The sequence below is a fragment of the Varanus komodoensis genome, unplaced genomic scaffold (genome assembly GCF_004798865.1).
Source record: "Varanus komodoensis strain SLA01 unplaced genomic scaffold, ASM479886v1 scaffold55, whole genome shotgun sequence".
Taxonomy (NCBI): domain Eukaryota; kingdom Metazoa; phylum Chordata; class Lepidosauria; order Squamata; family Varanidae; genus Varanus; species Varanus komodoensis.
Genome location: NW_025336157.1, coordinates 5015336 through 5028955, shown reverse-complemented (window position 1 = coordinate 5028955; position 13620 = coordinate 5015336). Strand labels below are relative to the sequence as shown.

At 53.6% G+C, this 13620-nt stretch overlaps 1 protein-coding gene across 1 annotated transcript; it reads right to left on the bottom strand.

The window, feature by feature from the left end:
* Positions 1–16: 16 nt before the first annotated feature.
* Positions 17–10625, bottom strand: UBE2Q1 (ubiquitin conjugating enzyme E2 Q1). The gene is made up of 13 exons (XM_044448613.1): positions 10392–10625; positions 9140–9244; positions 8931–9035; positions 7588–7638; positions 7291–7431; positions 5982–6066; positions 5738–5798; positions 4803–4893; positions 4642–4700; positions 3748–3796; positions 3565–3660; positions 1460–1526; positions 17–492 (listed from the first exon to the last, which is right to left on the bottom strand). Exons 1-13 carry the CDS (start codon positions 10608–10610, stop codon positions 461–463), a joined length of 1161 nt encoding a protein of 386 aa, XP_044304548.1. The 5' UTR covers positions 10611–10625; the 3' UTR covers positions 17–460.
* Between the last annotated feature and the right edge of the window lie 2995 nt (positions 10626–13620).

Sequence of the window (13620 nt, the reverse complement as noted above, 5' to 3'; positions counted from 1 at the left end):
CTAAGACCAGTCCCCCTTCAAATTAACAAATGTAATTGTTCTCCAAAGATACATTTTCCCCCGTACACATCCATCATACACTGTAACCAAAAGGAAAAAAAAGCAGTGTACATTAATAAAATAAATTAAATCCGTAGCAGAGGGAGAGGCGGAGGTGCTCTGGACTGCAGCAGAGCTGGTGGAAGCTTCCAGCGATACAAGAGAATCAAAAGGTGTGTGTGTGGTTTAAGAAGAGTGACTGGCTGCCAGCCAGCCCGGGGTCCAAGCGAGCCCAGAGCCCACGGCCGGGCTGCTCGCAACAGTTTTATAATTCTGGAAAAGTCTGGTGGGAGCCGCTCCAAATTGTCTTGCAAAACGGGTGGCGGGAGTCCGTTTCCCGGCAGGCAGAGGCAGCGCCCTTGGTGGTTCCAAGTGCAGCGTTCGGCAGGGGAGCCAGGAGCGTCCTGCGGCCGCAGCTCTGCTACCCGTCTTCCTTGGGAGGCGTGTACCAGCCTGTGAGCGAGAGGCAAAGTTGAGCAGGAGGGACGAGGCCAGAGCCGAGACGGGCCCCCAAAGTTCTGCTAGTTTTTTACACTGGGAGGTTAACAGAGGAAGCTGAGGCGCCCGATTGCCACTTTTATTTGGACTCTGAAAAAGATCTTTCTTATTTAAAGCTTTTATAGACTGCCCCATTACTATGTTTCCGGACAGTTTACAACTTAGGTTTTGGAGCTCACATTCCCACCTTCTGCCTTGTTCCTTGGTCCGTCCTTCCAGTCTGACAGGTTAGCCTTCTGGAAAGAGTGTCCAGTGACCCATCAGGCCCAGACTGCAGGTTTGGAGCAATTAGCACCCCTCTTGTCGCTCTAGTCCCCCCCCCCCCCCGAAGCAACGGTGGTGGCGTGCCTCCAAGCGGAAGGCCCAGCGAGAGGAGCAGTGCCCGGCTGCCAGCGTCAGGCCAGCTCCCCTTCCATCCAGCTTGTGAGGAGGATTCCACCCTTGCATCCCCTCCTTCCTTGGAATGGGTGGCCCAGCGAGAGCTAGTGTAAAGCTGCTCGGCTGGACACGACCCACAGCTGAAGCAGCACCGAACTCTTGCCACGCGCCCGGCAATCCCATCTTGGACAGCTGGCCTGTTTCTCCCACGTCTGGGATCTGCCAGAAGCAAGCTTGCCAAGGCACGATTTGAGCCAAGCAACGGTGGTAGGATGAGTGTCCCATACTAAGTCCCTGGCCTGGAAACCCCACGGAAGAATAACCTGCACGGACCAAGGGCAAGCCTGCAAAACCTCCCGCCAAGACTTCTGCAGCCTTCCCTGGCCAGGGCCAAAACCCTCTCTCTGCAGCTCCTCACGCACCTCCCCGTGGTGGTTCGCTCTTTCTATTCATTTCACTTGCCCTCTCCTCACAAAGGGGGTCCAGCCAGTCGGAAAAGGCCCGCGGGCTCCCAGCCCTTCTCTGGCAAGACACTAGTTCTTACCATTTTTCTCGTGGATCTGGACCAGGGACTTGTACGACTGCTGTGCTCTTGTCAGGCTGTACTGGTTCTGCGGCAAAAGAATGGCTCATCTTTTAAACGCTCGGAGTTTCTCCTCCATCTCCTAGTCCTGCCACCCACCCACCCACCCACCCACCCACCTCCGCAACTACCAAGACTCTAGCCCTAACCTTGGTTTAAGTACCGGGGGTGCCTGATAGAGACAGAGAGGAAGATAATTCATCAGGGGTTGAACTGAAGAAGCATGTTAATTTGTTTGTAGCAGTGGCTAGAAGGGTTATACCTCCCCTGAAAAATACCACCTTGGCTGCCAGCTTGTTACGAAGTCGGGTTAAGATCCCGCTTCTAGGATAAAAAGCCTGCAAACATTTGGGACCCAGGCATCTTGAGTGAGCAACTCCCCTATTACCAAGCAAATGGTTTCTCAGATAGCCTTTTAACCCATATTTAAAAATTCAGTCTGCCTTTGGCCTTTTTTTTTTATCAGAAGCTCCCCAGATAGATTAGCAAAAAGCCACAAGATTAAAAACAATACTCTGTATAAAACACATCTATATAAATACCAATAGACACATATGAAATCAAAGTCTAGGTGATGGTACTAAATAATTCTCATTCAGTTTGAAGTGAGGTCAAGGGCATTTAGAGCAGCTAAGCCTCAGTCTTCCATGGCGGCAGGCATAGCGTGTGCTCCCGTAGGCACGGAACTCCTTGCAGAATGCGTTTCCGAAGATTTGCCCCAACCTATTGAGTAACTTGCGGGTTACCCAATTTTCTGTTTGACCAGGGTAAGCCTGCCTTCGGTGTCATCTGTTTTAGGGGATGGGTGGATCTTCCTCTCCACAACCTTTAATCCTGGCCTTCTCTGGTGTTTCACCACAAATTTGAAGGTGTTCTGATAAAGCTTTTTAAAAAAATTAATCTGGGAGTATAAGCAAAACATTTGACATGGATACTTTGAGCCTTTCACTGGCTGCTACTTATTTCCGTATGTCAGTGCGCATTATAGCAGTCCAGTGATTAAGTTTGGCCCCAGGTTTCCTGTAATGCTTCTGCTGCTTTCATGACGTGCTCAACCTCTCAGCTTTGTATAGGCTGGGCTATACCACATTAGGCTGGTATATTTGCCTGCAGAATAATATAAGGCCAGGACTGTGTTTCTTAAATGTTTGTGGCTGAGTGCCCTAGCTGGTTCCCATTAGTTTTTGGAGGACATCATGCCATGCGGAAACCTGCCAACCTGTTTTGCAATCCAAAGGAATGCCTTGGGATTTAGGAATATAACAGGGATCTAACCTTCTTAAATTTTCCAAGATGCTTGCTTGTTCTTCAAATGAAAAGCATATAATTGAAGCCTGGCAGGATTACAATTAAGTTGGTTTCTATTACTGTATAGAATAGACCGAGGCTGTCTAGTGCATTGCTTAAGATATATTCTACCATATCAGCTTTCTGACAGAGCAGTAAGTCAGGATGGTCATTGACATAAAGAAAACTTCTAGGATCTGGAGGGGAAAAGTTGATCCTTCGAATGCAGTGGAGCACATAGACTGCTCCCGGGTAAGCAGCTCCCATTCAGTCCAACTGCACAGTCCTCAAACTGAACAAAAAATTCTGATTTTGCAGAAAAGCTGCTATTGTCTTAGTTATCTTATAATCTCTGGTTAGATTGTACAGTTACTGCAGTAATATTCAGTGTTGAACCTAACATGTTAAAGAGTTAACAGTTTTCCCTTTTAAACCATAACGTTCGCTTCTTGGCCTGCAACAGGGCATTGTTTCAGGTTCAAATGGTTTGTTCAGTTTAGGTGCATGTTCTGAAAGGTGTTCCTGAGCACTTGTGTTCCACCTTGGGAAATTTTGGTTTTGAAAGGTGGCCTAGACACGCATCAAATAAATAACATAAGGGAAAACTTGCAAACGCAGAGCAGGGTGTAAAGACAGAGACTGTGCCTCCACAGCAGTTCCAAGGCCGAAGAGAATAAAAAATGGACAACACATTCTTAAAATCCAGCTACACCAGAAAAGGATGGGCTCCGAGCGGAGCGCTTCAGATTCACTAGAGCTTGCTACTGGTCCCAACTTACTTTGTTGGCCCCAAACTGGACCCTGGCTTTGCCTTTCACCAGTGTGGCACTGATCTGCATGATAACGGACTCCACGGAGTAAGCACTGCTCCAACCCTGGAAAGAGAGGAGGGGGAGAGTTCCAGCGTGGGGCAGGCTGGCAAGCCCCAGCCCTCTCCCAGCACCGTCCTCAGGGCTGCTCACCTGCTTCGTTAGAAGCTCCATGCAGATGGCTCCTCCACCCAGGACATACCTGAGAGGAAAGATCAAGGTTGGGAGGGAGGGAGGGAGAACCCACACTTAAGCAAAATAGTGCGGGCGGGACAGGGCAAAAATTTCCCCTACAAGAAGAGCCAATCTGGTTCCTTTGCCATCTTTTGCCGTGCGATTACAGCTCTGCAGCTACTCCCCTAGCTGGCTGTGGCTTTAACCGCAGGCATTCAGGGAGGAAGTCCCCTTTCAGCAAAAATGCTTCATCCTGCCCTTGAAGAGCAGCATGCCCCACTTCTCTGGCCCAGTTCACACGTCCCTCTGGGGTCACGGTGCTTTGCAGGACTCGCATACCCCACAGTGGCCAGGTTTGCATGACAGTAGCCCCTTTGGGGGTTGTTTACTCAAAATGGCACGTGCTGCGACTCACGGGGGTTTACACAACACACAGCGAATCCGGTTCGAACATGCGATCAACCCCCTGCTCCCACAAATCTTTCCTCAGTCCACCTTTTCCACTCGAGAGTCGTTTCTTCCCAGCTCCCTTTCCCCTTTTCTAGCATGACTACCAGGACAAAGGCCTTCATTTTAAATCGCCAAGAGTGCAGTGCTGGAAAAACGAGAGGACAGGCACCTGCTGCTCAGGTGTGCTGTGTGTGGACCTGCCTCCTGGAAGCAACAGGCTTCAGTTCCGGATGCAGGGCCCGGACTGGCCAGCAGCACTCGAGAGCGTGCAGAGTGCTTTCCCTCGCCTCCGACAGCAGGCCCAGCCTCTGCACCCTTGCAGCAAAGCCCCGCGAGGCTTTTAAGCGCCCAGCTCAGAAATCAAGCCCGGGAAGCCAATCAAGCGGGCCAGGGAGAAGACCAAGACGGGGATCGGTCACTTACCCCCCCGACAGCACTGGAGACACGACCCTTACAAAGGGTGGGTCGAAAGGGAAGTTGTCCTGAAAGGGAGAAGAGAGAAGCTGAGCGTGGCGCCCTTCCCGTTTCTCTGTTCCCACTTGCTGCCGCCACCCTGTCCTCCTGTCCTTCCCCGCCAGCCTGACCTTGAAAGTGAAGTTGAGGAGGATGAAGTCTGTCCCCTCCTTCTCCTTGAGGACCTGTAGATCACTGTGCAAGGCACTATCCTCGTCCACCCTGAAAGAAGGGCCAGTGGTCAAGAGCACGGCACCCATCGGCCACGATGGAGGCTCCCTGGGCCTCTGGCCAGGCAGCATCGGCAGCAAGATTCCTTGCCCAGAGCCAGGTGGCAAAAGGCCTTTTGGCCAGGTTCACACGTAAGTAAGAAACCCTGGTTAAAGCAGCCCATGGTTTAGTGTTATGCACCAGGGCAGCCAGTCTCTGAACGGGTTGCACATGTGACATTAGCCCAGGATGTGCTTTGTTGGATTCTGTTACTGTGATATGCGAATGTGGTCATACTGACAAATGGGTTAAATAACAGCAAATGCCCCAGAAAGCACTGGTTTTGTTGCTGGTTTATGATGGCTGAGATGTTTCAACCACTGGGGGAGTCGTGGCATGCAGATTTGGGGATATTTGTGGGTTGTTTCTACAGATGACAGAGGCTGTGGGAATACGGTCAAAAGGCTTTTGGAAGCAGGAGGAGGGAAACAACCCAGGATACAAACTACAGTTTGTTCTGTCGTCTCCTCGACAAAGCCTGGGGTGGGGCACCCCGTGTTAAGCAAGCACAGGGCTGTTCTATGCAAACCTGGCCTTAACATGAAAAGAACAGGTCTGTATTTAAGCTGAGGCAACTGTCACTGATGCGAGCTCGGTCTTTTCGTGGGGAAGTTTGCTCCTGGTCAGGCCAAGCTCTCTGCAAGTCAGCAGCCTTAGCTGAGGTGAAAGCAAGTCATCGTCGCGGCAATGTCTGGTTCCCACTCTTAAGTCCGGGAACCTTGCTGCTTTCTCACTTCTGCTCCCGTCTGGCAGCAGGTTTCTCACACTACATGGAAATCCAGCCTCAGACCCTTACTTCAGGAGTTTGACGTTCCAGTCGTACAGGCTGTCGTTCACTAGTTCAACTGCATAGTTTCCTGCAGGCGATAAACAGGACGGAGTTAGCGTTGTAGAAGATGGAGTCGTGTGCGCAGACCACGAACCAAGCCGCCTTGGCCTGCGATTCGCCTCCAGCTGCTCCGCCACACGGCGCCAACTGCCTCGCCCGCAAAAACAGCCTCTAACATCAAGCGTCCCACACCGCCAGGCCGGATACCTACCACCTTTGAAACTTGCCGATCGGTAAATATCCCTGAGCTCCTTCATTAGCCGGTCGGTGGCCTGCACGGACCCAGACACTGCCCCCTGCGAGAGAGAGAGAGCGCAGGGGAATCCCACTGTTAGATCTGCCTCGCTAGGAAAGCAGACAACCCAGTCCCTTGCCAGTTACGTGCAGCACAGCTAGCGGTGAGCTTTTGTCTTCTTCCAGTGCATGAGAAACGGGTGGGGGGCAGAACTAGGTCTCGCAAATCAGAGGTGACTGCTCTTTGCTACACAGCATTGTCTGGTGGAATTCATTGTCACAAGGTGTGGCGACAGCAAGTAAGACCTATTTGTGGAGTTAGCGAAGAAAGGCTACCGGTGACGGTCAGGGGAGGTGGAGAAGCAGAACCTCCAGATTCAGATGCACTATACCACAAAATAATACCACGATTGGCAGCAGGGGAAAGGCTGTTGCCACCTTCGCACTCTGTCTGTTCTTCCCAGAGGCCACTGGTTGGCCTGTGTGGGAAGGAGGCTGATGAAGCAAATTGACTGTTTGATACTGCAGGGCAAAGCAAAAATTGCTCATTTGAAGCGCATGTGCCATCCTAATCTTGTGTATAAAAGTAACAAGCCAGGGCTTCTAGCTTTGGCCACTGATGTGATAGGGCAGTTGTCCAGTTTGAAAGGAACAACATGCATTTGCGACAGTCCCATATCAAATTTACACATCCAAAGAGGATCCCAGTGTCTTTTGGAAGCTGAGCATAAGATGTTTTTATCTGGTGAGGAGAGGCAGCTAAAATATTTTGCTGTATGCTTTATATTAATTGCAAACGTTAAATAAAGCAAGCCTTCAGCCTGCAGAATAACAAGGTAGCAAACTTCTGTCAGAGCTAAGAAGCCTGTAATTTTTGTAAACATGATGCAGAGCAGACCACACCTGACAGACTTAAGCCATTTCAAGAATGTGTTGTTCCAGGAACACAATGGCCTTTGTGTAGGGTGTGCCTGGGAGGGAGGCAGGCAGGCAGGCAGGCAATGTCTCTTTCTGTCCTACAGAAAGACACTCTGCATCCTGTGATTTATAGGATTCCTGCCAGGCTCCTCACTCTGGCATGGTAAGGGCAGGGAGAACCCCCAAGTTGGCTTCCATCCAGATCGCCCCATCTGAAGCGCCCCTCGGTCTGGTTATCACGTTCAACCATTGCTGGGAGGAAGCAGGTCCCTGAGGCAGCCCACTGAGGTTCAGGGCGAAGCCCTCCGCTCCCCCCAGCGAGCCCACCATTCCCCACCAAGCTTGCCCTCCCGCCTGGCGACACGTACATTTAAGTAATCTTGCCTCTGGTTCTTTTTGATTTTCTCGAGGATAGCAAGGTTCTCCTTGCCGATGCCGTCGTCTTCGGCCTTCTTCCCTTCGGCTGGCTCCTCTTCCTTCATCTCGTAGTGGTCGAGCTCTTCCGTGTCCTTGGAGATGAGAGGAGAAAAAGAGGTCAGAATAGACCCTGCCTGGGGACCTCCTGAAGGGAATGGGAAGCTGCCGGATGGAGGTGTGGTGCAGAGGCAGTGGGAGGCCGCGATTCCCTCTTGGGGGCAGGGGGGTTAGGGAAGGGGCCCCCCTACCTCTGGCATCTCCTCGTCTTCCTCTTCGGAGGACACCTCTTCTTGTGTACTCTGAAACAAAAGTGGGTGAGATCGAGATTCAATACCAGTCTTCCAGAAGACATCAGCTTGAGTAATGGGCTGGGGAATTCGTAGGCTGAAATAGCTGGAGGACCGCTGCCCTCGCATCTCTAAACTGCCAAGGGCCGACAGGTGCTGTTGGCCAAGACATCTGCAGGGCTGCGAATCTCCCACCCCCGCCTTCAGCGCACCCTGCTGCCCTTCCCGGGTACTCCCGCAGAGTGTAACAGCTGCCACCGTAAGACCTTGGAAGCCAAGAGAGAAAAAAATACTGCTTTCTTGAAGGAACAGGCAGTGCCTTCGGGCGAGCAGCTGGAAATGCTGCCATGAGCTCATGGCACCAGTCACCATCCGCAGAGCCCAAAGTAACAAACGGATGGGTTACTGTGCCCTCTTCCTTACCCACCCCTGCGCCGAGTCTGGATCGTTACACGGTTGCTTGCCCAGTTGCTTCTTAAGTATGATGCAGAGAAGCATGGGCGAAGCTCTGTAGTCCCTAGCCTGACCCCATACTAACTACAAGCATGACTGGTGTAGGAGGGATACCCACTTATGAAACTGTAGGACTGGGAAAGACACCTGCCCGGAAATCCACGAAGCTAGTGTGGGCCATCTTGCAAACATTCACCTTCCGACTCGGCAGTCGGACTAACCTGACCCTCCCCGCTCCCAAATTCTGGCCCTCTTCCACTGGGTGCTGATAATGCTTCAGAGCTTAACACACGGTGCCGGTTTTAACATAGGAGGCCCTTAACATGGCTTGAGACTGCAATAGCAGACAGAATTCCTCTCCTAGCTGCAATCGAGATCTGGGGCCCACCTTAAAGGGCTACTTCTGGTTGACAGCAAGAAGGAGAAGGGCCCACGGAGGATTGTCTGGCACCCAGTCCAAGATCTTTTAAGCACCAGGCTCAGGTGGTTGTATAGGACATGGCAATGAATCAACCCTGAATGGGGCATTATGTCAGCCGCTTAACAGCTCTTGCCAGATTTTGATGTTTAATTCCCTTGTAAATTGTTCAGAGAACGTTGACTGTTGGGTGGTATAGAAAGAACAACATCATCCATGACCATGAGCCATGCTAGTGGGGGCTGGTAAGAGCTGTAGTCCAGCACAGCTAGAAGGCCCTACTTGGGGGGGAAGGGGGTGTATTGTCCAAGGGGCTGGCTTGGAACAGGACAGTGTCCAGAGCCGTGGGCACAGGACACGGAGGCCTCCCCGAAGCAGCTCCCTGGGTCAGGGAACGCAGCTTGGCCTGGGAGGCCAGGCAGGAGAGCTGTACCTGCTCGGCTGGCAGAGGCTGGTCCAGCATCTCGACATCTGGATGCTGAGGAAGGTTGTAGAGTTTGCAGAGGTCTGAAATGATCCGCTTCAGGTGCTGCAGGAGCTTCCGAAGGAGAAAACGGCAAAGGTTAGCCAGCCAGCCCTGTGCTGCCTCCAACTCAACAGACCCGCCTCAGTGCCCCCCGGCGGCCTTTTCCCCAGCCTCACCAATGTGCTGCCCTTCTTCACGTCGGCTAGCCTCTCCAAGATCGCTGCCAGGTTGGGGTCGTCTGATTCCACGGACCATATTGGGGGGACAGCTGGGTAGGATTCCTAGAGAAGGGGGGCATTAAGAGGCAGGGGTAAACACTTATCCTTTCCAGCCTCTTCCGGCAGCCCAGACCAGACAGGCAAAATACTAAATGATGCAGTACCCAAAGCAATGAGGCCAATTCAGCCAGCCTCCCAAGAAGGGGGGATAAGCAGGAGATACTGCCTGCTAAATCTGAAAGGTGCCAACTGGATTCTCTCAACTGGGAAGATCTCTTTCCCCCGTGGCCCCATACAGGTGTTTGGGGCACACAGGTCTGCTGCAACAGTCTTATTCATGCTGCTGGGAAGCAAGTGGGAGCTCTGACTTGTGTGATCCACTGTGAGAGTTCTTGGGACTAATATAACTGTGGAATATAAGCTGAGTAAATGCATATAGAATGGACCAATGGCTGCTAACTCTGGTCTACCAGATGGTTGGCTAGCGGGTCTCCTCCCCCCGAAGCCGGTGTGCCCGGTGGTCAAGAAGGGTAAGAGCCTTCAGCGATGTGAGGACCCTTGACATGTTGGAATACTTTAGCAGGGTTTTCCTTCCCGATTGCCAAAGCTTCACCTTTCTAGAAGCCAGAAGCCAACGTGTCTAGGAGGCCACATCAGTAGCCCAGCCCTGGCCTCAAGCAGCATTTTCCTACCCAGTGGCAGCCAGGGCTGTGGCGCTAGAAGCTCCAGCCTCTCCGCACAACATGTCCGGCTGGAGGACGGTGGGCAAACGAGCCTCAGGCAGCAGAGGAGGAGGAGGCCGGAGCAGGGAAGAGCAACGCAGCCCCCTCGTCGTCCTCACCGCCCACACTCCCTTGGCCCGCTCTGGCTCTGCCTGGCAGGTCAGGGAGGAGACTGCTGGGCCCCCCAGAGGTCATCGCACTCCAGCTCTTGCCACACACCCCAGCGGGGACAGTGGGGCAGGAGGATGGGAGGGGTAGTACAAGCCACATCGCTAGGCTCCCCCACTGGCTCAGCGCCCCCATTCTACCTTGACACTCACCCAGGCCCTCGACCTCGCAGGCCCCGCCCCCGGCCGTATGCCCCTCCCGCTCCACCATTCCACTCCCCGTTAAGCCCCGCCCCGCGCCCCGAGAGTGAGGGGGCTCCCGGCCAATTACAAGAGCCCCTTCCTCCCCGTCCCCGCGGACCGCGCCCGGCGGCGCCTCACCGTGATGTTCCCATGAATACGGACGGGTCCGCCGCCGCCCGGGCCGGGCAGGAACTCGCAGCCCAACTCGTCCGGGCAGGCGCGGGCGATGCGGAAGCGCTCGTGGCCGCGGTGGAAGATGGACTCGAGCAGCCGCAGCTCCCGCCTCAGCAGCGCGCGCCCCGGCCCCGCCCCCAGCACGGCGCCAGGCCCCGCCCCGCCCGGCCCCGAGCGCTGCATCTTCCCATCGAGCGGCCCGCCGCGGCCCCCGGGCCCCCCGCTTCCCCCCACACCGCAAGATGGCGGCCGGGAAGGGCCCGCAGTCGGAAGTGACGAGCCGCATCCTGCTCCTCCCCCCATCGGCGCGGGCGGGAGGGGAGGAAGGAGGAGGAGGAAGAGGCGGAGCGGGGAGCCGCGCGCGGCGGCGCGGTCGCCATGGAGACGGGCATTCCCGGCCTGCGGCGGCGGGAGGCGGAGGCGGGGCTTCCTCCTCGGGGGCTGCGGTCGTGCAAGGGGCTGTGCCCAGGGCGGCCCCCGCTCTCGGCGCCCGGCCGTGGAAACCGTGGCCACGGCCATGGCAAGCAGAGGCCTTCGCCGGGCCGTGGCGGGCCAGGGCCTAGAGCGGCGCGCAGGGCTCGGCTTTCGACGCTCAGGTACTGCGTGGCGCTCATGCGCGCCGTCTCTCCCCCCCCCCCTGTGTCTTTAGGGAGAACTCGAGGCTTCAACGTGCCCTGAGCTGGGCGGGGAAAACGAAAGACACGCGTTCACACGACCTCACGCTCGCCTGGCCCCTCGCCGGGCAGGGTCGCTCTTCCCAATTGGCTGGCTTACGTTGGCGGCACGGCGTGTGACCAGACGCCCCTGAGGTGGGGAAGCGGCCAATGGCGTCGCGACAGCGGGCGGCGCGTCATCCGCTACGTCACAGAGGGATCCCGCTTCGCGTCTTCCGCAGCCCGATGTTCTGCCTGGGTCGGCGGCAGCGCTGCAGCTGCTGCTACCGCGACAAGCCCGCTCGTGCCGGTTTTGTGGGTAAGGACTCTTCTGATTTTTCTGTAAAACATGCTTGACACCATTCGTTTGTTAATAATCCTTTGCCCCTTTCCCAGAGGGAAATGAGTAAGAAATGGTGGCGCTGCTCGGCAAGTTTTTGCTTTAGGGCGATTTTCAGGTTTTTAATGAGCCAGGTAGAGTGTGACAGGGTTGCTTATTAATGTTGCCTTGCCACGGTGCTGTTTGCACCTTTTCGGGATTGGCCGGGTAGACTCAGAGATGTGTGCAGTACAAGAGACTATTAATCATTTAATTTGGGATTGTCTGCAGTATGTGGAAGAGTGGATTCCCTTTTGTGAATTCTTGCTCCAAGGAAGTTCCTTCTAGTAACTTGGGAGCTCTTTGGTTTTCTGGTGATGTCTCTTCTTTGGAAATTTTTAAAGGTCTGTAATGTAGTTGAGATTTTGTAAATCCAGGCTGGCTTGATTCTTTTGTTGTCAGCAGGTGGCAGTAACAGGGCCTTTGTCTTTGCTTGGGCACAAAGCACCAGAAGAAGTATTTCTCCCAGCGTGGGGGACATGCCCCCTGGGACAGAACCCTTGCAGGCTCAGGTTGCAAGTGCACACATTGCCCCTGTATCATGTTTCCAGCTGTGGACAACCCAATGTTTCCGGACAGCCCATAAGCAAGACATGAAAGGAGTTGCCAGAGTTCCCCTGCCCCCAGACTCTTGGGATTCACCACTTCCAGGCATGGTGGTTCCATCTGGCTGCCTGTGCACTTGCTTGCCACAGAGCCAAGCAGGGACTGCAGTTGGAAGAGCCCTTCTGCGTGTAAAGGTTCTCACTGGGCCGTGCGCACCAACAGCAGGATGTGGGTTCTGCAGCTCCTGTACTCAATCCTGTACTCTCCGATTTCTGAACACTTTGCAGCAGTGAACTGGCTACAGTGCAGTCCTCTTATTTGAATTGCTCTCAGAAAACAGCATGCAAAAGTGTCCTTGACTTGAAGGGCTGAGTGGTCCAAAGCTGGTTTAAAAAGAAAGAACCCCGAGGAGGGAGAGCTGAGCCAGAGACTTTGCTCCATCCAGTTTCTTCCAGACATCTTCTCCTAGAGCAACTTCCTTAATATAGTGGGGAAATGCAGATTTCTTTGATATTCCGGTGCAGGGGTGGCGAACCTATAGCATGAAAGCCACAGCGGGCACACAGAGTCCTCTGTTGGCACATGAGCCAAGTCACGCCAGCATCACACCAGCAGCCGAGCATCGGATAACAGTGCACATAGGGGCCATGCGCATGCTCTGAAAGGAGTTGTGGTGCCAGGAGATGACGTGACCAGCTGCGACCCATTCGCCACCACTCGTCCAAGCATTAGCATGGTTGGTCAGTGCCCTGCAAAGGATATATATAAATGCTCGGACAGGCTGTGAGTTGTTTTTTCTAAACTAAAACCTCAGTCTTCAGGTTTTATTGCAGTGTTGGCACTTTGCGATAAGTAAGTGGGTTTGGGTTGCAGTCTGGGCACTCAGTCTCAAAGGTTCACCATGACTGGATTAGGGATAGAAAAACGGGGTAGGTTTTTGATGGCAGGAATGTGTTTAGGATGGGCAGCCATGATGAGCTGCGCAGAAAAAGCTGCTAAAGGAAGGCTTTTTCAAAATCGCCTTCCTTTCAGTGGAACTTTAGCCCTATATCAGGGTTAGGGGTGTGCACCAGGGTAGGGTTAGGGTTAGGAAAACTAGGTGTCCAGGCATGGTTCTGATGGTTGGAACGTGTTTCGGATGGGCAGAGATGATGAGCAGTGCAGAAAAAGCTACTCAAGGTAGGCTTTTTCAAAATCGCCTTACTTTCGGTGGCACTTCAGCCATATATTAGGGTTAGGGGTGTGCACCAGGCTAGGGTTAGGATTAGAAAAACTAGGTGTCCTGGCATGGTTTTGATGCTTGGAATGTGCTTAGGATGGGCAGAGATGATGAGCAGTGCGGAAAAAGCTACTCAAGGAACGCTTTTTCAAAATCGCCTTGCTTTCAGTTGAACTTGAGCCCTATATTAGCATTAGGGGTGTGTACCAGGGTAGGGTTAGGGTTAGGAAAACTAGGTGTCCTGGCATGGTTTTGATGGTTGGAATGTGTTTCGGATGGGCAGAGATGATGAGCAGTGCAAAAAAAGCTACGCAAGGAACGCTTTTTCAAAATCGCCTTGCTTTCGGTGGAACTTCAGCCCTATATTAGGGTTAGGGGTGTGTACCAGGGTAGGGT